Source organism: Galdieria sulphuraria, assembly GCF_000341285.1.
Source record: "Galdieria sulphuraria unplaced genomic scaffold scaf_24, whole genome shotgun sequence".
NCBI lineage: Eukaryota > Rhodophyta > Bangiophyceae > Galdieriales > Galdieriaceae > Galdieria > Galdieria sulphuraria.
In genome coordinates, this window is record NW_005178451.1 from 115168 (window position 1) to 132783 (window position 17616).

Below are 17616 nucleotides of genomic sequence, written 5' to 3' on the forward strand. Positions count from 1 at the left end.
TTTTAGAAAAGGTACTATCCATAATATATGAGGATCCAAACAATCCGTAGCCATCTCATTCAATAAAGAAAAGCACAAACATTTTAAATATCTTTGCATTGGGCGCCAAAATGAACTCCGATGAATATGTCGAATATTTGGATACGCAAATAACCAAAGTATTGAGAGAGATAGAAGTCAATTTAATAAATATATATCGAGTATCCATAGAACTGCAAACTTGTGTAAAGAAGCCTCTTCCACATTTGAAGGAGTTACACGAAATTGTGTCCCCTTGGTGTGCCTATTTGAGAGAACTGGTTTCAACAAAGGAAACAACTAGGGTTCCAACCGTTCAAGGAGCTTTCAACAACGAAAACGCCTTGAGTGAAGCAGAACAAAATACTTTACAAGTACGGTAAAATGGGACAAAACGGAAAGTGTTTTCTCAAGTGACTAACTAGGAAATTTCCAATTTATTGGCTCATACCACTGAACAGTTATCGTTGGCGGAGAACAGCACCAAAACTTTGAGAGAAGAGTTTCAACGAACACAAAATACAGTGGATACAAAAACTTCACCGAGAAACTGTCAAGAAAAAGCCGAAATACAGGAGCAGTTGTTCCAAGTGGATTCTCCTACAACTATGTGGAAAGAGTTGTTAGATAAATATTCTGAAGAAAGTCATTCTACGAGTGAGCATTGGTATGGAGAAGACAACATACAGTAATAAACGATTCAACGACTCTGCTGTCAAATCTCTGATATATCGAATCTATCTCGTCATAGAGCCATGTCTGCAATAGGATTAGCATGAATAGTAACATCTCGTATTATGATGTCTTCCAAAGGACGATACTTCTCGTCCACTGGTATCTTTTCTATTTTCTTTAAAGTATCGAAGCCATAAATAACACTAGGTGACTTAATGGACTGCAACAATGTAGCTACTCACTTACTGTCCAAAAATGGTATAAGCTTTATCCAAATGGGGTGCCTTATCAAGAGTGATAAAAAACTGACTTTGATTGGAACAAGGTCCTCTATTCGCCATGGCAACCATCCCACTTCTGCTGAACCTTAAGGTTTCCACAATTTCGTTATCAAAAGGCTCTCCCCAAATAGAAGTTCCGCCTTTTCCTGTTCCTGTAGGGTCACCTCCTTGAACAATAAAACCACTTATCAACCGATGGAACTTAGTTCCAGTATAGTAATCACTGGCACATAAGGCGAGAAAGTTCTAAAAGGCCAGTTAGAATGGTCCCCAAAAAGTGTCAACTTACTTCTGTTGCCTTGGGAGACATATCACAGAACAACTCTATCTTTATATCTCCATGGGTTGTATGCAAAGTTACAGACTAACGACAGTCAAAAGAACTTGAATCAGAAACTATTACTAACCATAATCGGATGTCAATATTGCTGTTCTAAAATTTCTCTATGCGGCATTCTTCAAGTAGAGACTCTGCTTCTTCTCGTAGTTTTTATGAGAGGACACGTTGGTCAAGCAGAAGTTCTACGTACCGAGAAAAGAATTTTGCAAAACAGGGATATGTTCAAACTGGTTCTGATAGAGATGACTTTGCGCGAAGTTTTTATCCAAAACGAGGTCCAGGATCCTTCAAGGGCGCGTTTGTGGAAAGAAAGGAAGAATCTAGTAGAATTCAAAGACCGTACAAAAACTATCACAAGTATGTTCCAGATATAAGTCGAAATAACCACAATGTTGCAAATTATCCCCTTAGAAAGGAAAATAGCCCTTACTTGGTGAAAGTTTGGGTGCGAAACCTTCCTCCTTCCTACAGTGAAGACGATTTTCATATGGCCTTTGAATCGGCTGGTCATTCTTTTTCATTGGTTGCCTGGTGTCAGTTCTACCCGGGTTGTCCCGCAAGTCGCAAAGAAACATTATCTTCTGCGAAGAAAGGTTTTGCTTACCTTGCGTTTCAGTCTTTGGAGGACGCATTGGGGTTTGAAAAGGAGTACAGCGGCTTGAAGTTGAAAGATACAAACAATGGTGTTGAGTATGGAATAAGAGTATTCCGTGCACTGTTTCCAAAGGTTCCGTCAAAGTTTCGTTGTCGTGATTCTTGCGTTGCGACTATCTTCGAAGATGCGGATTTTCGTCGTTTTGAAGAATCACTGAATGGTACACAAGATGAAAGAGAGCAATCGGAGGGAAATTTAAGTGTCATAAACGCAACTTCAGATAGTGACGATAGGCAATGTCAACAAGTTAATAATAGAACTCAATCTGTATCTGCAGCTGATCTAGCTTTTGACAAAGGAATTGGTTCGCAAGAGAGAACAGTCAAGAGTTCTAATGGTGAAAAAGATACGATTCAAAGTAATATCCCAACAAAGCAACGATATTCTCAACGAATCACAGAAAAAGTTTCCTCATCATCTCGAAGTCGTTTGACTCCTCGTTATCGAGTAAAGAGCAAAACAGAACAAGGACAAAAATAATATTTCATTCGTATTACAAGCTATGTAGGCTTTCAAAGACATTGTGGAGTCTTTACCCTTAACCATGTTTTACTTATTTCATGGAACTATGGAAAGTAGAAATCGTTCCGACTGAAAACGTTTCAAGTTGTAACTGAAATCTTTTACGAAAATTGGAGGTTATTGAGAAGTTGTCAAGGTTCGCAGAAAGAAGACAATAGCAAAAAATATGATGTATATCGACGAAATGGAGTGTTGGTTGGACAAGCTCACGTGGCCAGCTTGTGTTTGCCAGTCAGATGCTATACAGTAGTATACAACCTTAAAAGAAATAGAATAATTTGTTGGCAACAATACTAAGAGTAATAGTTTAAATTTTTGAAGGTTCGGAATATTAATGACCTGTGTTTGTCTCGTTAGATGGTTTTGTGAGCTTATATCACAGTTGTCTAGAACTGTATAAATATAAAAAATCCCCTTGAATGTGTAGACTATTGGGAATATCCGGATAAAGCTAGGTTGGCCGAGTGGTCTAAGGCGGTAGACTTAAGATCTACTGGGGCTACGCTCCGCGAGGGTTCGAACCCCTCACCTAGCATTTCTTTGTATGACATTTCCAGTGTTTATTTTGTTTTTGGTTGATTCTTCAAGAGAAGACCTCATTTAAATACAAGTTTGAGGAGATCTTTCTTTTGTCACAAAGTGGTCTCACTATGAGCTACATTTTCTATTTCAAATTGTATTTTTTTAGAAACGTTACGAAATGATAAGAGTATGATGCATAGAGAGTTCACTCTCATTGGAGATGGCGAATGATTGACCAGTTACCACTGTAGACGAAGTGGACTGAAGCTCTTTTCAATGCAGCGTCTACTAAAAACGTGGAATGATCGAGGGCGTTATTGTAGGATATGGCAACATTTTTTTGTCGCACTTTTGTCAACAGGAACGACGGTGCCACCGTTGAAGACTACGACTTTGGAACCAACAGAACATATGTTTAATCTACTTCACTACGGGAAAGTGAAAGTTTATCCTTCGAGAGAAAGAGTCTTACAGCTACTTAACACGATGAAGCAGGAAAAAAGCTGTGAGTCAGGGAAAGGAAATAAATCGTCTGGGCGGATCCATTTTCAACGAATATTTTTTGCTTCGGAGGAAGAAGCAGAGAACAAGCTAAAGCAGGCTGCAATGAACGAGGTCACTCATAGACAAAGAGGTGCTTTAACTGCACTCATTCGTCCTATTTTCTTCCAAGCTTATGTTCAACTGGGAAGGCACAGTGCTTGGAAACTTGTGTCCGTATTGGAAAATGTATGTTCCAAAGAAGAGACGGCAGAAGAGGCTAGAATACGACAGCTTGCAATAGAGCAGTGTATAAAGGCTTTGTGGACTGAAAGCTGGAAACGAAAGGATGTTGAAACTTTGACCTTTCTCTTAACTTTGATCAAGGTATTTAGTCAGGTTTGTTGATGTAGATATTTTGTTTCATGAAAAAAATTTTACAGAAGAAGCAACCCATGCGTATAGTCGATTTAGAACGACTCATTCAGTATCAATATCATATCCAGAAAAGTTCTGTGGCAGATAATCTTATCAAAGCGACAAAGAGTAGAGAACAAGTCAACCAAATACGAGAATTGTATTGGAAGCTTGCTGAACAGTTTCCACAATCTTCCAAGGTAAGAAGTACTCATCTATTATCTATTTCGATTCTCAGATATTCATCTCAGCTGCACAATCTTTATCTTTTGTTTTGTCACAATGAGCTGTCCACTACACAAGCGAAAAAAGAAATGCATCTGGTGTTGAGCTGTGATCATTTCTCATTTTCTTGTGAAACTTTTCGAGTTCTGCTTCCTTCAGTTTCTAATAAGGACCATTTCATCCTCTATTTAAAGGTTGCAAATCAACGCAAGCTCTTTAGACGCCCTGTATTTTCTATTTGGGTGATTAAGGCAATGTTCCGTCTCTATGACATATCCACAAACCAAGTAGAGCGTCTCAAATGGCTGCAGTTGATGCAATTATACTTGGAATGTCAGTTGAACAAAGGTATCAGTGTTCCCAAGGAAACTATTGAGGAGGTTATGATTGAGTTGGCAAGACGTGGACAAGTAAAGGTAATTATGCATGATAAGAAAGTATTTGGTTTACCGACTGTGTATATCAGGCGTCACTTCATCTCTTTTGGTTTCTCAAGTCTTGCTGGATGAGTGGCCCAGATAGACGTGTGTTGAGGATTTTGTTGCTAACTACGAGTCGAAATTCTTTTCCAACATGTCAACACCAAGTGAACGAGATTTGGAAGTTGCTGATGGGTAGAAGGGAAGCCAACACAATAGTTGCTAAGGATCAGAAGCTTTATATTTATGCATGTGGAATGAGTAAACAAGTGGACAAATTGTTGGCTTTGCGGCATTCTATTTTTGATGAAAAGATTGAACTTTATATGGCTTTGATTCATGCTTTGCTTTGGAACCACCTGAAAGAGGAGGCATTGTTGCTTTTGCAACAACTGGAGACGCAGTTTCCTTATTTCAATGCGTCTTTGATGGGATGCTTTTTATTACCTCCCCGAAGTATTTTGTGGATGTTGTCCAACGATGAGGTTCGAACATTACTTGAACGTTGTTATTCGGTAGATTTGTTTTTAGAGTTACTAGCAAAGCATTCTCTCTTTATCAAAGGAGATCCCTTTTTTAGAAGAGATATTGTTCAGATATTGGTTCGTTTTTGGTATTTGTTAGATTCTGTGGGTGTGCATGGAATGGAAGATTGCAGTTATGATTGGATATTTTCGGAACTGGAATATTTTCAGCGGCATGAATGTTATTCACATAGTGCAAGTGGAAAGGAAGAGAGTTACAAAGAAAGAATATTAGATCATAGCTTTGTAAAGTTACTGGTAGAAAAAGGGATGGATGAATTGGCTGGTCGTTTAGATATGTTTGCTTGTATATGCAAGATTTAGAAAGATTGTTATCTTTCCCTAGCTGGAGTCGACTATTTATCATACTTTTTGAATTCATGGAAATAAAATCAACTTGAGATAGGAATGTGAAGGAAATTCGCACAAGAACCAATGTGGATGGATAGATAGAAATAGAACAATGCTAGACTTGGAGAATATTTTTTTTGCTGCTATGGCGTTTGAAACAACCGAGTGCCATATGATTATCTTTTATGTTTTCTTATATTTCCATCTCTTTGCAAGGAATGAATTTAGTCTATCTGTTGTTGGCATAAGAATGAAGATTGATTACTTTTCAATAATAATCTTGACAAAAGAAACTTGTGACTTTTCATGTCATTAGTAATTGGTTTAACGGGTGGTATTGCTAGTGGAAAAAGTACTGTTGTAGAGCTTTTGAAGAAAAAGAGTAGGAACGACTATACATATCTCGTCAACCAACAAAATAACAATAACAACCATCTATTCTAGATGCCGTTGTCGTTGACGCCGATTGGATTGCTCGTCAAGTCGTAGAACCAGGAACTTTTGCTTACAAAAGGTAGTTGATGGTTGTCTAAAGGAGTGCAAATGATAAAATAGTAGAATTGTTCGTGAATTTGGAACACAAGTGGTTGGAGCTGATAGAAAACTGGATCGCACGCAGTTGGTAAGTTGCAGTGTTGGGATGACAGCTGTAACGTTGATATACAACATAGGGACGACTGATATTTGGAGATGAGTCAAAAAGACGCCAACTGAACAGAATTACGCACCCTTGGATTATATTTTATATGATTAGAGACTGTGTTATGAGTGTACTGATGGGTCGTCCTTTTATTGTATTAGACGTGCCACTTCTTTTTGAAACCAGGCGATTGTTATGGTTTGTAACTAATGGATTCGTTGTACTAGTAATAGACTTCAACTCTGCTAGGCTCTGCACTGTTACGGTCGTAGTTGTGTGTGACCGAGATCAACAAATTGATCGACTCGTGAGAAGAAACCACTTATCACGAGAAGAAGCCTTACAAAGGTAAGAATTGGTTGGGTCGAAACTCTTCCGATGATGGAATAATGATGGGTAGAATCGATTCTCAAATGCCTTTACAAGAGAAAGCAGCTATGGCACATTTCGTATTGGATAATTCTGGTAAGAGTGATCAAACATGTTCTAGTGAATGATTAACGAATATGGTAAAGGTTCCTTGTTAGCTTTAGAAGAGCAAGTTGAGAATCTTTGGCAACAACTGCAATGCATCCGGAAGCAACGGTTGCGTTATTACAAATTATTTGGCACGATATGTTTTGGGATTCTCGTTGGCATTCCCTTGTGTCGTTCTATTGCTACTCACTTATGAAATCATAATAATCACAATAATAAAATAAGATGGATTGAAAGCGTTAAAATGCTTTTAATGGAGTTATCATATAGAAAAAAACACGACACAAAAGACACAAGGCGCCAAAATGTCTTACTTGGATAATATCCAAATATTTCTCCAACGCATATGTAACAAATCATCCCAAGTTTCTTTCACTCTAACGACATTCTCTTTCAAAATGTCAGACGTGGGCTTTTCAAATACTTCATTCAATTCTTCCAGAGTCTTATCTTTAGTCTCTGGCATAAAGAACATCAGATAAATCCAACCAATTAAAGTAAGACCTCCATAGAAACCTACAAAGGTGCCCGTATTGGTCATGGCATTTGTCATGTGTTTGAATGCGTAAGTTGTGATAAAGTTGCCAGTAAAGTTAGTCACATCTGAAAGCAGCATTCCGTGACTTCTTAAATAAGTAGGATAGATTTCTGAGGCAACAACCCAAGGAGTAGGTCCAAGACATGAGCCCCAGAAAAGATAATAAATAACAACGCCCCAAATATATACACCTTCCTTTGTATGAATATTTGAAGCAAGAAATGAGAAACCAACGATAAACAATCCCACGACAACTCCTCCAATAAGTGTTAATAATAATGGACGACGTCCTAATCGATCCATCAGATATATTGCAGGAATCGTGGAGAGAAATCCAGTGCCACCACCAATCATACTGGTATATACTGCATTCTGGGCTGAAAGACCAGTTTCTACCATCAGTGTTCCCATATAATAATTGATAGAATTGATACCAGAGAACTGCTGAACACTCATGATGAGAATACCGTAAACTGCAGCTCTGCGACAACGTGGAATACGGATAAAGTCAAACCAGACAAAGCGTGACTTTTCTGCCTCACGTTCCTCCAAAACACAAAGCTCCATATAGAAGAATTCTTCTTTCTCTTCAAAGACATCAAATCCTCGAACTCTCTTCCACACGGCATAAGAATCCACCTTCCGACCTTTCCTCATCAAAAGACGTGGACTTTCAGGTAAAAACAACATTGCAATGAGAAAGATGGTTGAAAATAATAAAGAAGATCCAAGCATCCATCGCCAGTTACCAGAAACATCAACAAATATGGCAGCATCGATGTAACCGAATAACAAGCCAAGCATTATCATAACTTGATACAAGGACACCAAACCTCCTCTCCAACGTTTTGTGCTACATTCTGCAATATACGGAGGAACCGTTCCTGCTTCCAAACCTACTCCAGCTCCAAGAATCATTCTTCCAGGCAACATCATACCAAACGATTGAGCATCAGCTTCTAAAATACCACCGACTGTATACAGAAGACAAGCGACAATGATGGTGTACTTCCGTCCAAGCAATTCATTAACCGGCCATACCCTATGACAGTACTGTGAGTTATCTTACAATTTGTTGAGAATATGCAGCTTACATCAATGCACCAAATACGCCACCAAGAGGCATAAACCCAGTTACCATATCTTCTTTACTCTGGTCAATATTCAAGTCTACTGGCATATAGATACCAGCACCACTTATTAAGGACTGGTCAATACCATATAAGATTCCTCCCATGCTCGCGAACGAAGCAAGAATCCAAATGAAGTGCTTCGGATTACCAAAAGCTGTAGAAGTCAGAATTCTCCTCTTACTTAGTCTATTATTTTCTTCGTCAAGCTTATTTAATTCAGTATCCATTTCCTCTTCAGTATGTCCTGTAATTGCAAAGCGGTTTGTCTTTTGTTCCAAACTAACTTCCTTTGTTTCCTGTTCAGCTGACATAGTCTCTTGTGGGGCTCCTTCTTCAAGACTTATCTCTGCCTCGCTTTGCTTCACCATTGCAACAAAATTCACAAACACAACTTGACAACAAAAATGAAGTTTCTTTGCTCCGCTTTTGATGCCATTGTCCATAAGACTCGATCATGAAAGACGCGATTTGGAAGCCTGTCAATTTCTACGCCTCTTTCACCTCAACGAGAATCACAAGTTGTCGTGTTGGATCCCTTCGTCTAGAAAAAAGAGGAGGGAAATCAGAGAGTATGGAGCGATAGCCGTCTACGTAGTTGGCACGATTCAACAACAGCTCTCAGGAGGATTTGCAACCATGCACCTTCAAGCATAGAAGAGACTAAGAATAAGACTGTTTTCTTGTAATATGGAACGAATATGAACTGTGGACGGTAGAATATTATGACCTGAGTAAAGCTTACTTGTACTGAAAAAGTGTTGCAGAACTTCGTCAACAGGAACTCACCTCTATTTCAGGGTTGCCGGAACCGTACAACTTCAATTGAAGATACTGCTTTAGTTGCCTTATAGTGATATCCGCTGAAACTCGTAAGACAGGCTTTTGCAGCTCTCGCTTAGTCGATCCTTGGAGAGGTGTAAGTTGCAAAATGCAACAATCAGCTCCATTTTCTGCTCGTAGATTATTATCTTGTGAAGTCAATACTGCTGATGGTGCGAGATCTGTGTTATTACTGGCTGATAATATGGATACTGTTTGAAACTCCTCAACGTCCTGTTTCACTTGAGGAAGAATGGCGCGCAGTATTTCCTGGAGCCTTGTATCTTCGCGTGCGTAAATCCACGGTTCGTTTCGCGGGCTCAACTTTGACCAACAACGTGGACAACGTCCCTGTTGTTGAATATACCTGTTTTCGATATTCAAACAAAATAAAGTAATTCAAACTATATTTTTCACCTATATATGCAAGTTTTGCAAAAGGTATGAAGACAGTCACCTATTGTTGTTGCTTCTCTCCAGTAACCACCACAAAGACTGCAAGTAAATAGAGAGTTGACAATAGAAAGCGGGATAAAACAACAATTCTCCAGTTCGAACATATAGAAGGCTACTTTCACTCTTTAAGGTGGATATTCGTGTTTCGAAATCCTTCAAGGGAGAATGTCCTTGTCACCGAAATCAGTTTCAAGAAATATTGTCAATTTTCCAAGTTGTGTTGGGCACATTTTTCGTCATTGGAGAAAGCTTTGAAGCTTACGGGGTATTTGAAAAAGTACACTTAATGATCTTTGTTAAGGAATAAGTACTTTCCAAAGAACAAATCAGAGTAGGTCTTACAGTTTAAAAACCTCTCTGCATGTCAAATCTATAGAAACTCAGAAACTAGGCAACAATGAGCAGTAAACTCTCTCTCTCTCTTGAAAAAACCTCAATTTGTGTTTTCTTAGAAAAGTCGGAAATTTTCATACGACGGACGATATAGGGAGGTAACTCTCCTAGACAATATATATAGACATACATATATATGTGTGCTTACTATCCAATTCAATATGCCGACAGTGATACCATTAGAAGATCAACCTCCCAAAACTCTAAACTCTTCAACTCGATTGTCCCGTGGCTATCTATAGATAAGAGGTTACGTTCCTTCTTGGTCAGAAACTCTTCTGCAGAGCAGTACTATCTTTAAAAACGGATCAACTTGACTTTTGGCCCAATAAAAGGAAGCCTCCTTGGGTTTATTAAGAACAAAATGTCAAGTTTCTATACTTCCCGAGGTCAAGTGGAACTATTCACGATCAGTACTTGAATAGTTAACGAGTTTACTTGCAAATATCATCTGCTTCTCTCCATGAGTTGATGTTAAGTTGATCAAGTTAAAATGTTGGTTTCATATTTCTTAAAGAAGAATTTCTTGTACTTAAGCAGCATTTCCTTCGAATGAAAACATTGTTCTCTGGTTGAAAAATGGCTCTTATGAGAGAAAACCAAACTCTTTGGAGAGAGTGTAGATAATAGAAAAAAATTTTCATACTGTGTTTGAAGGAGCTATAAAAGAGACATTCAAACTGCTTCAAGTGGTGACTATCTTTAAGAACTTCATTTTTCTACGTGCCTTGGGAACTTTACCAAACTAATATGACGGTTTCGTTATCCCATACTGGATCATAGAGCTAAGTAGCTTTGCACTTCTTTTTATCAGGTCGCTCCAGTTTGAATTGAAACCAACGATTCGTCACCAATTCAACAGTGACAATCCTATTACATCTATTCACTTAGACATACTATTTTTAGCATCGTTTCATCGAGGGATTCAACACGTGGCTCCATGTTTCCCTGTACTCTCATTCCACCTTCTTGTCGTCATTGGCGTTCACCTGAGAAAAAATTCTAAAGTCTAAAAGACAAGGGACAAATCATTGCCTTTAAAAGATGCAGAGCTTTTCAAAATCCTTACTTTCAAAGACATGACGAAGTGGTCAAAAGAGCTCTTCTCTATTTTCCTCCTCATAAGTATATGGAATGGCGTCACTCTAGCTTTTCAAAAGTTTCCACATACTCCTGCTGCTACTCGTCTCCCTTTAGTAGTAGTTACCAATAGCACTAACCCATCAGAAGGAGACTTTGGACCATTTACCTTCAATACAAGTACCTACGGTATTCAAGAAGCTATCGATTTTGTGTTTCACAATGGAGGAGGAAGGATAATATTAAAGAATGGAATATACAAACTGAATGGTTCCACCAACCTCTTGCCATTGGATAGCAGTAGTACAGATCGTGCTGCATTGATTCGAATACCATATCCAAAGAGTGACTTCCAATATGTACCACTGACCATTGAAGGAGAGGGTAATGTCTGGAACTATCAAGAAGGCAACTTGGGAACCACAAAACCTCCAACTGATGGTGTCATCATTCAAGTTGTAGGGAATAATACCTCAGTGAAGAAACCTGCTGTTATTGGAATTCAGATGCCTCCTTATGGTGGCAGCACCTATGGCTTTCGAAATCAGGTTATTCTATCTTTGGGATATATCACTGTCCGTGTACCTGCAAATTCTTACTGGGGTGCATACGACCTTTATTATGGCACAAGTGTGGATGTTCATCATGCTGCTGCAGATATGGATGCTCCTACCGCTGACATACCGGAGCCACTGTTCCCTTCGATGATTGCTTTGCAACTCCCGGAGGTTGGAAGTTATGGTCCATCTATTGTTAATGGTTTCTTTGCGGTTGGTTATTACGGAGGAATCTTAACGAGCAGCCACGCTTCCTTAAGAGCAATTTTCATCCAGTCTTGCAAAAACGGTTTCTTGACGGAGACAAATGCCAATCACCAAAACTATATCGCAGATCTTCTTATCCAATGGTGTCCGATCGGTATTAATATGAGTCACGTCCAGTATTATTATATAGCAAGTTATGACGCTGAACAGACTGTCACTTCACCTGCACAAAAGTCCTGGCAAAAGCATATTAACGATATTGAGTTTTCCGCTCCAGGTTCTGTAGTCATCGGCCACGCCCACGCTGTTGGTTCCCCAGGAAAACTGACTACGAACAATAGTACACTCCTCAATATTATTTCGTCTTCTTAGTTTTATAATCTGTTTGTCTTTTTTCCATAAAGTTCATGTTGGTTCCTCCATAAAGAAGATTCAAAAAAAAACAGCGCTCCGGGTGAGGTTTGAACTCACGACCTTATGATTAACAGTCATACGCTCTAACCAGCTGAGCTACCAGAGCACATATTCTACTAAGAAATTTTGCAAATTTGAAATATTTGGGTTGCCTTAAGAGCGTCGTTGTTGTCCCGTCTTTCGCACTCAATTCTATGTTTTTGTGATATTTTCAAACTATGGTTTGTCTTTTTGCATTGTATTATTATTGTCACAAAATTAGAAAACTATAGTTTCTAGGCTACTTTTGGAGTTCTTCAAAGATCTTACGAATAATCTAAACAGTATATCGGCCACTAGGGCTGACTTAACGTGCTTGTTCTTCAAGTTTTCTTTCTTATCTTGTTATTTGTGTTTTTGCTGTTGTTCTTGAGTTATAAGGTCGTTGTATAGCTATTGGAATGCTATTTTGTGTTTCTCCACGTTACTGTTATCTTGATAGGATGTCAAAAAGTTTAGCGTCTTTCTCAAAGAGTTAGCTTTGACTTGTAGTATCGGCAACACCGTATAAGGAAACGTAGTTTCGTGATTCTATGTTTTCCTCGTTTAAGTTGCCAAAAAAACTCTTGTCTTGGTCTACGGAGAAGACTGGCAGCTTCCACCAGCTTATCTCTACAATGATGGACAGACATTCCTTTTTCAATATAAACTACGACAGTCGATCAGAGTCAGAATAATGAGTCGTTACACAGTAGAGAACACTGCATTCACGTAAAGTATTTATTATGAAACATCCTATAGAGCAATGCAATATTTCTAGCTGTGTTTGTGAGTATTTGAAGGTTTTAGAACTTTTGGGCTCTATCACTTGTAAATTTCTTTCTGAAAGAATAACCGAAGAAATCATGCAACTTTCTCAGTCACGTTATGTATCTTCGTAATTGAAGCTGTTTTCAATAAAGTCAAACAGGTGTTTTATGGATATAAACGGTGCCTTTGACCAACTCTGCAAATACTTAACCCCAACACGAATAACAACTATTTCGTACTAGTATATCCGTATTGATAGTAAGAATGTCTTTCAACACTTGAACTGGTAGATAATAGCTCATGATAATCGACCTTTTCTCAAAGAAACAACTGTCGTGCCTATACAATCCTAAGAAATGAAGACTATTCATCTCACTTGGCAAGATTGGTGAATAGTGCTCGTCGGGAAGTCGGAGATGTGTGGGATTCTTGCAGTGTTGGGTTCTTCTTTACCGGTAGAGCAGCTAAGGGAGTTGGTGAAAAGCTGCACCAGAAAGTTATATCACAGAGGGCCAGATGAAGAACAGTATTTCATTAGCGAAGACGGCTGGTGTGGTTTAGGCTTTGCGAGATTGAAGATAGTTGATCCTGAACATGGTGCTCAACCTATGTTCAACGACGAAAAGACAGTTTGGAGTGTGACCAACGGTGAACTTTACAACCATGAAGAGATTCGAGAAAAAGAGTTGGACAGTAAGAACTTGAATATTCAAAGAAACGTCAGTTTGTTTACTCTTGCAATCAAGGGATGCCGCTACACTCTCATTCTGACTGTGAAATAGTGATTCCTTTATACGAAAAATACATTGCTAGTCAGCTTTATGATCATGACATTCAGTATTTTTATAATCTTTTGCGTGGAGTGTTTGCTTCTTGTGTCGTTGACTTGAAACGTGGTTTCTTTATGGCCGGAAGAGACCCAATTGGAGTACGAGCTTTGTTTTATGGAACTAGTAAAGATGGTGCTGTTTGGTTTGCTTCTGAGGCGAAGTCTATTATGGATGTTTGTGATTATGTGACAGCCTTTATTCCTGGTACTTTTGTGAAAGGATACAGAGGTCGTGAACAAGACTTTTCCTTTACGAGATACTATGAACCCGTATTTTGGAATGATCATTGGATGCCAGTTTCTCCAGTTGACTATCAGCTTCTACATGATACCTTTGTGTTATCTTGTAAGCGTCGTTTGATGTCGGACGTTCCAGTTGGAGTATTTATCTCAGGAGGATTGGACTCTTCACTGGTAGCTTCCGTTGCCAAACGTCTACTTGGCCCTCATTATGAGTTTCATTCTTTTGCTTGTGGTCTTGAGGGTGCTCCAGATGTCGCTGCCGCTCAACGAGTAGCAGATTTCTTGAAAACAAAACATCATGTTTTGACTTTTACTGTTGAAGAGGGCATCAAAGCATTGGATGATGTAATCTATCACTTGGAAACTTACGATGTAACTACAGTCCGAGCATCGACACCAATGTATTTGTTATCTGGTTTATGCAAAAAGTATGTCAAAGTAGTTCTTTCTGGTGAAGGAGCAGACGAAATATTTGGTGGATATCTCTACTTCCACAACGCACCAGATGAAGTTGCGTTTCATCAAGAAACTGTTCGTCGAGTGAAACTTTTGTATACTGCTGATGTATTGCGTGGAGATAGAGCAACAGCTGCTCAGAGTTTAGAACTTCGAGTTCCCTTCTTGGATAGAGACTTCCTTGATGTTGCTATGAGTATTCATCCCCGTGAAAAGGTTACTTGTAAGAACAGAATCGAAAAATACATTATTCGTTATGCCTTTTCGAAAGAATTTTGTGGCGAAGTCTATCTTCCCGATGATATATTATGGAGACAAAAGGAACAGTTTTCTGACGGTGTTGGTTACAGTTGGATTGATGGTTTAAAAGCATATTGTGAAAAAGCAGTGACAGATCAAGATATGCAAAACGCGGCGCAACGTTTTCCACATGACACACCCACAACAAAGGAGGCATATGTTTATCGTGATATATTTGAGAGGCATTTTGGCAAGTCACGCGCTGTACAAGGCCTTCGTGAGTCAATTGCAAGATGGGTACCTATGTGGAGTGATAGTACTGACCCAAGTGGTCGTGCACAAAAATTTCATGTGGCAGCTTATTCTAACGGAGGGGAGTAAGTGGCAAATATTTGTGTAGAAGATAGACAGACGCTGTTGAATAGAAAACAATAGCTTTTGTATCTTGCAAGGTGGATAATGATATTATCCTCGCAGCATCACTAGTTTTCTAAATAAATGGTGCTACGAAGTCTTCGCATTCCTGATTCGAACTCGATATATGAAGTATTTTTCGTAGATAAGAGATATCTTTAAGATCACCATTGGATCTTTTTGTTATAAGATGCCAGGTTTGGAGGAGTCAATAGGTAGATGAAGAACCAACCGAACAGCTGTTTGAGTAACAACCTGCAAAAGTATTTCTTTAGTGTCGAGTGTGTAGATAGCACTACATTTCAAACGATTTACAAGAACAAGTACTAACTGGTTCCCGAGGCACATAGAGTATGTTTAGAGTTTAAGACAGTATTTAAGTGTGCGTCTATTTTGCAATATTGGTGTATTGAAAACAATACGAAGCTCTATGATATGGTCAGAAGAGGAGAGTTGTAAGAGTGTGCAACACGAAGTATTTCATATAGTAATAGGAACAAATACCTAGGCTGCTTTTTACATAGAAACAAGAATAGTAATATTCTAAACTCTTAAAGCCTCAATGTGCTTCTACTATATTATTATGTTGATATTCTAAATTGGTTTCAAGGCGATAAACGTTATTGTAAACTAATATAAACTTGTCGGCGCCAAGTCTAAGTTACTCCTCCTCTTCGTTTCTGAATTCTGCCCAACGTGGACAAAATAAAAAGTGATTCGAGAATCTAGGTAGAAATGATCTGATCATGAAGGTGCGGACAACGGAAAAAGCATGGTTACTTTGAATCCGTCTTGGGACGCTGGCCACGTGCTCGTGGACAAGGAAGACGGATTGACTGTCCAGAAGTGTGGACATGCGACTTGATCGATTGTGGAAATATTTTTGGTGGAATTTCAAAAGTGAGTGCGGGATGACCTTCTCGGTGCCAGTTGGAGAGTTTTCATGAACGCATTGCCTCTATTTCTTTAGACTTGGTAAACAACATACCAAAATTTTCGTTTTTTATTGTTGGTCTTGATACATGTGGGAAGATTCCTCTTTTGAACCTGTCAAGATGGACGCGTTTGACGGGAACAGAACAGAGAATACGTTTTTTCAAGTAAACTGCGACGGTCTTGAAGAATTAGAGTACGAGAACTCCTTGAATGTATGTACTAGTCCGTGGAAAACGGAGAGTACTGAAGGAATTCGTAACTTGACTTCTGAAAAGGAGTTTTCTATAGGAAGAGACGAATATGAGTTTTCAAGACAAGCGTTTTGCGACTCCAGTCAACAGTCTGATGCCTCTGTTTTTACTTTTGTTCCCTTACTTGAACAGAACGCATTTCCTCCTATCGAAGAGACTAGCAAGAACACATGCTCTGAATACTTGTCTAGTTCAGAGCAGAGACATCCGAACATCTCGCCAGCACCCAATACCCATAACAATTGGAATGCTTGGGTTCAATGCAGTGGCTCAAATGTCTGCGGTAGAGAGATAGGGAGAGGGGGCAACGTTGCCGAAGATTCCAAGTCCTTTGGCCTTCTACACGAGCGTGTAAGGGTTTTAGAAGAGGAAAATCTAAAGTTGAATTTGCAAGTCTCAAAATACAAAGAAGAGAACTCGTTTCTCCGAGAAGCTCTTGATCGTTTTCATGCATACAGGGGCTTTTGTGGTGCTGAGACTGTAGCAAGCGTATGTTATCCAGAATCTGAGGAAGACTCGTCTTCGAATGTACGGGAGAGGCGAAAGCGAAGGAGGAGAATTGACGATTCCGGTTGGTCTAATAAGCAAAGCTGTAGATCACGTATCAGTGATGAAGTTGAAAGAAGCGAATCAAATGAGAACGTTGACAGTGGTGATGGAGGCTATTTTCAACACAAACTTGACTCTCTTTACTTAAAACCTGAGCAGCCAACTAACAGTTCAGCGAGTCCCGTGGAGTTCGTTTCACTTGTGAGAGATTTGACGGAACCTCTTATGAAGACAGATCCAGCCCGAGCTGCAACTCTTACTATGTTTATTTTTGCACTTGCCCTAGGTCTCTTCAGCTTTCAGTGTAAGTCTACATTGAATGCAACTGCCCAACGTTCCCAAAGTCTGGAGAGACTGCTTTGGAACAATTTACAAGATTGCATGAAAAATGGTGATTACAAAGGAACTCTCTTCTCAGATATGAAGAAGGAGTTTGTCGGTGGTTCGTTAGACGCTGCTTCTGTTCAGGATGCCGAAAGGGTAATGAGAAGTTACCTGGATGCGTCGGTAGGACATATTCTTGAGGAGACGTCACCTGCCATGACCGATCAACTTTTCTATACTCGTGAAGATAGCAGGTTAGATGAAGTTACCGATGTGTCAAGAGCTTATGTTTCCACTTGGGAACGAGCTGTAGATCTGGAAAAGTTTGGAGAAGAGGAGTTTGGTGGAAACTAACATTAATTTAAATGTACATATTAAACTTCCGCATAATAAAGGAAGAAGCTCAAGTTGGGATTACAAGTGTTTGTTTTTTGTGTCGATG

The 17616-nt window shown here is 39.2% G+C and overlaps 9 protein-coding genes and 2 non-coding genes across 12 annotated transcripts; 8 read left to right on the plus strand and 3 right to left on the minus strand.

The window, feature by feature from the left end:
- The first annotated feature begins 73 nt into the window (after positions 1–73).
- Gasu_31350 (uncharacterized protein) lies at positions 74–734 on the plus strand. The gene is made up of 2 exons (XM_005705958.1): positions 74–392; positions 444–734. The coding sequence occupies exons 1-2, from the start codon at positions 111–113 to the stop codon at positions 708–710; spliced, it is 549 nt and encodes a 182-aa protein (XP_005706015.1). The 5' UTR covers positions 74–110; the 3' UTR covers positions 711–734.
- Gasu_31360 (peptidyl-prolyl cis-trans isomerase B (cyclophilin B)) lies at positions 79–1403 on the minus strand. Of its 2 annotated transcripts, none has more exons than XM_005705960.1 (4): positions 1382–1403; positions 1264–1338; positions 940–1220; positions 79–896 (listed from the first exon to the last, which is right to left on the minus strand). In XM_005705960.1, exons 1-4 carry the CDS (start codon positions 1382–1384, stop codon positions 764–766), a joined length of 492 nt encoding a protein of 163 aa, XP_005706017.1. In that variant the 5' UTR covers positions 1385–1403; the 3' UTR covers positions 79–763. The 2 variants fall into 2 exon arrangements, with proteins under 2 accessions (XP_005706017.1, XP_005706016.1); XM_005705959.1 differs by having other exon boundaries at positions 739–896.
- Positions 1404–1413: 10 nt separating this feature from the next.
- Positions 1414–2956, plus strand: Gasu_31370 (uncharacterized protein). The gene has a single exon (XM_005705961.1). The coding sequence runs from the start codon at positions 1421–1423 to the stop codon at positions 2447–2449; it is 1029 nt and encodes a 342-aa protein (XP_005706018.1). The 5' UTR covers positions 1414–1420; the 3' UTR covers positions 2450–2956.
- Positions 2942–3026, plus strand: Gasu_nc0033. The gene has a single exon. It is a non-coding gene; the product is annotated as a tRNA-Leu (tRNA).
- Positions 3027–3163: 137 nt separating this feature from the next.
- On the plus strand, positions 3164–5484 carry Gasu_31380 (uncharacterized protein). Its single transcript, XM_005705962.1, has 4 exons — positions 3164–3892; positions 3937–4110; positions 4162–4551; positions 4602–5484. Exons 1-4 carry the CDS (start codon positions 3290–3292, stop codon positions 5400–5402), a joined length of 1968 nt encoding a protein of 655 aa, XP_005706019.1. The 5' UTR covers positions 3164–3289; the 3' UTR covers positions 5403–5484.
- Positions 5485–5713: 229 nt separating this feature from the next.
- Positions 5714–6804, plus strand: Gasu_31390 (dephospho-CoA kinase). The gene is made up of 7 exons (XM_005705963.1): positions 5714–5811; positions 5874–5943; positions 5988–6051; positions 6101–6267; positions 6319–6417; positions 6470–6534; positions 6585–6804. The coding sequence occupies exons 1-7, from the start codon at positions 5736–5738 to the stop codon at positions 6740–6742; spliced, it is 699 nt and encodes a 232-aa protein (XP_005706020.1). The 5' UTR covers positions 5714–5735; the 3' UTR covers positions 6743–6804.
- Positions 6805–6818: 14 nt separating this feature from the next.
- Gasu_31400 (MFS transporter, SP family, sugar:H+ symporter) lies at positions 6819–8753 on the minus strand. Its single transcript, XM_005705964.1, has 2 exons — positions 8179–8753; positions 6819–8126 (listed from the first exon to the last, which is right to left on the minus strand). Exons 1-2 carry the CDS (start codon positions 8658–8660, stop codon positions 6857–6859), a joined length of 1752 nt encoding a protein of 583 aa, XP_005706021.1. The 5' UTR covers positions 8661–8753; the 3' UTR covers positions 6819–6856.
- Positions 8754–10193: 1440 nt separating this feature from the next.
- Gasu_31410 (uncharacterized protein) lies at positions 10194–12170 on the plus strand. Its single transcript, XM_005705965.1, has one exon. It carries the CDS (start codon positions 10965–10967, stop codon positions 12099–12101), a length of 1137 nt encoding a protein of 378 aa, XP_005706022.1. The 5' UTR covers positions 10194–10964; the 3' UTR covers positions 12102–12170.
- Positions 12171–12175: 5 nt separating this feature from the next.
- On the minus strand, positions 12176–12249 carry Gasu_nc0034. The gene has a single exon. It is a non-coding gene; the product is annotated as a tRNA-Asn (tRNA).
- Positions 12250–13163: 914 nt separating this feature from the next.
- Positions 13164–15214, plus strand: Gasu_31420 (asparagine synthase (glutamine-hydrolyzing)). The gene is made up of 2 exons (XM_005705966.1): positions 13164–13625; positions 13679–15214. Exons 1-2 carry the CDS (start codon positions 13349–13351, stop codon positions 15079–15081), a joined length of 1680 nt encoding a protein of 559 aa, XP_005706023.1. The 5' UTR covers positions 13164–13348; the 3' UTR covers positions 15082–15214.
- A 769-nt stretch (positions 15215–15983) lies between these two features.
- Gasu_31430 (uncharacterized protein) lies at positions 15984–17604 on the plus strand. Its single transcript, XM_005705967.1, has one exon. It carries the CDS (start codon positions 16137–16139, stop codon positions 17526–17528), a length of 1392 nt encoding a protein of 463 aa, XP_005706024.1. The 5' UTR covers positions 15984–16136; the 3' UTR covers positions 17529–17604.
- The last annotated feature ends 12 nt before the right edge of the window (positions 17605–17616 follow it).

Excerpts from the sequence above, each read along its gene's own strand:
- Gasu_31360 (XM_005705960.1), bottom strand. Across the intron at positions 1,221-1,263 it reads TGTCTCCCAAGGCAACAGAA|AACTTTCTCGCCTTATGTGC; the intron begins GTAAGTTGACAC and ends CTGGCCTTTTAG. Across the intron at positions 897-939 it reads GCTTATACCATTTTTGGACA|TGTTATTTATGGCTTCGATA; the intron begins GTAAGTGAGTAG and ends TAAGTCACCTAG.
- Gasu_31420 (XM_005705966.1), top strand. The coding sequence starts at position 13,349 with ATGTGTGGGATTCTTGCAGTGTTGGGTTCTTCTTTACCGGTAGAGCAG. Across the intron at positions 13,626-13,678 it reads TCGAGAAAAAGAGTTGGACA|GGATGCCGCTACACTCTCAT; the intron begins GTAAGAACTTGA and ends CTTGCAATCAAG.
- Gasu_31350 (XM_005705958.1), top strand. The coding sequence starts at position 111 with ATGAACTCCGATGAATATGTCGAATATTTGGATACGCAAATAACCAAA. Across the intron at positions 393-443 it reads CAGAACAAAATACTTTACAA|GAAATTTCCAATTTATTGGC; the intron begins GTACGGTAAAAT and ends GTGACTAACTAG.
- Gasu_31370 (XM_005705961.1), top strand. The coding sequence starts at position 1,421 with ATGCGGCATTCTTCAAGTAGAGACTCTGCTTCTTCTCGTAGTTTTTAT.
- Gasu_31390 (XM_005705963.1), top strand. The coding sequence starts at position 5,736 with ATGTCATTAGTAATTGGTTTAACGGGTGGTATTGCTAGTGGAAAAAGT. Across the intron at positions 6,052-6,100 it reads AACTGGATCGCACGCAGTTG|GGACGACTGATATTTGGAGA; the intron begins GTAAGTTGCAGT and ends TATACAACATAG. Across the intron at positions 6,268-6,318 it reads GAAACCAGGCGATTGTTATG|GCTCTGCACTGTTACGGTCG; the intron begins GTTTGTAACTAA and ends CAACTCTGCTAG.
- Gasu_31430 (XM_005705967.1), top strand. The coding sequence starts at position 16,137 with ATGTGGGAAGATTCCTCTTTTGAACCTGTCAAGATGGACGCGTTTGAC.
- Gasu_31380 (XM_005705962.1), top strand. The coding sequence starts at position 3,290 with ATGCAGCGTCTACTAAAAACGTGGAATGATCGAGGGCGTTATTGTAGG. Across the intron at positions 4,111-4,161 it reads AGTTTCCACAATCTTCCAAG|CTGCACAATCTTTATCTTTT; the intron begins GTAAGAAGTACT and ends TATTCATCTCAG. Across the intron at positions 4,552-4,601 it reads CAAGACGTGGACAAGTAAAG|GCGTCACTTCATCTCTTTTG; the intron begins GTAATTATGCAT and ends TGTGTATATCAG.
- Gasu_31400 (XM_005705964.1), bottom strand. The coding sequence starts at position 8,660 with ATGGACAATGGCATCAAAAGCGGAGCAAAGAAACTTCATTTTTGTTGT. Across the intron at positions 8,127-8,178 it reads GGCGTATTTGGTGCATTGAT|GGTATGGCCGGTTAATGAAT; the intron begins GTAAGCTGCATA and ends GTACTGTCATAG.
- Gasu_31410 (XM_005705965.1), top strand. The coding sequence starts at position 10,965 with ATGACGAAGTGGTCAAAAGAGCTCTTCTCTATTTTCCTCCTCATAAGT.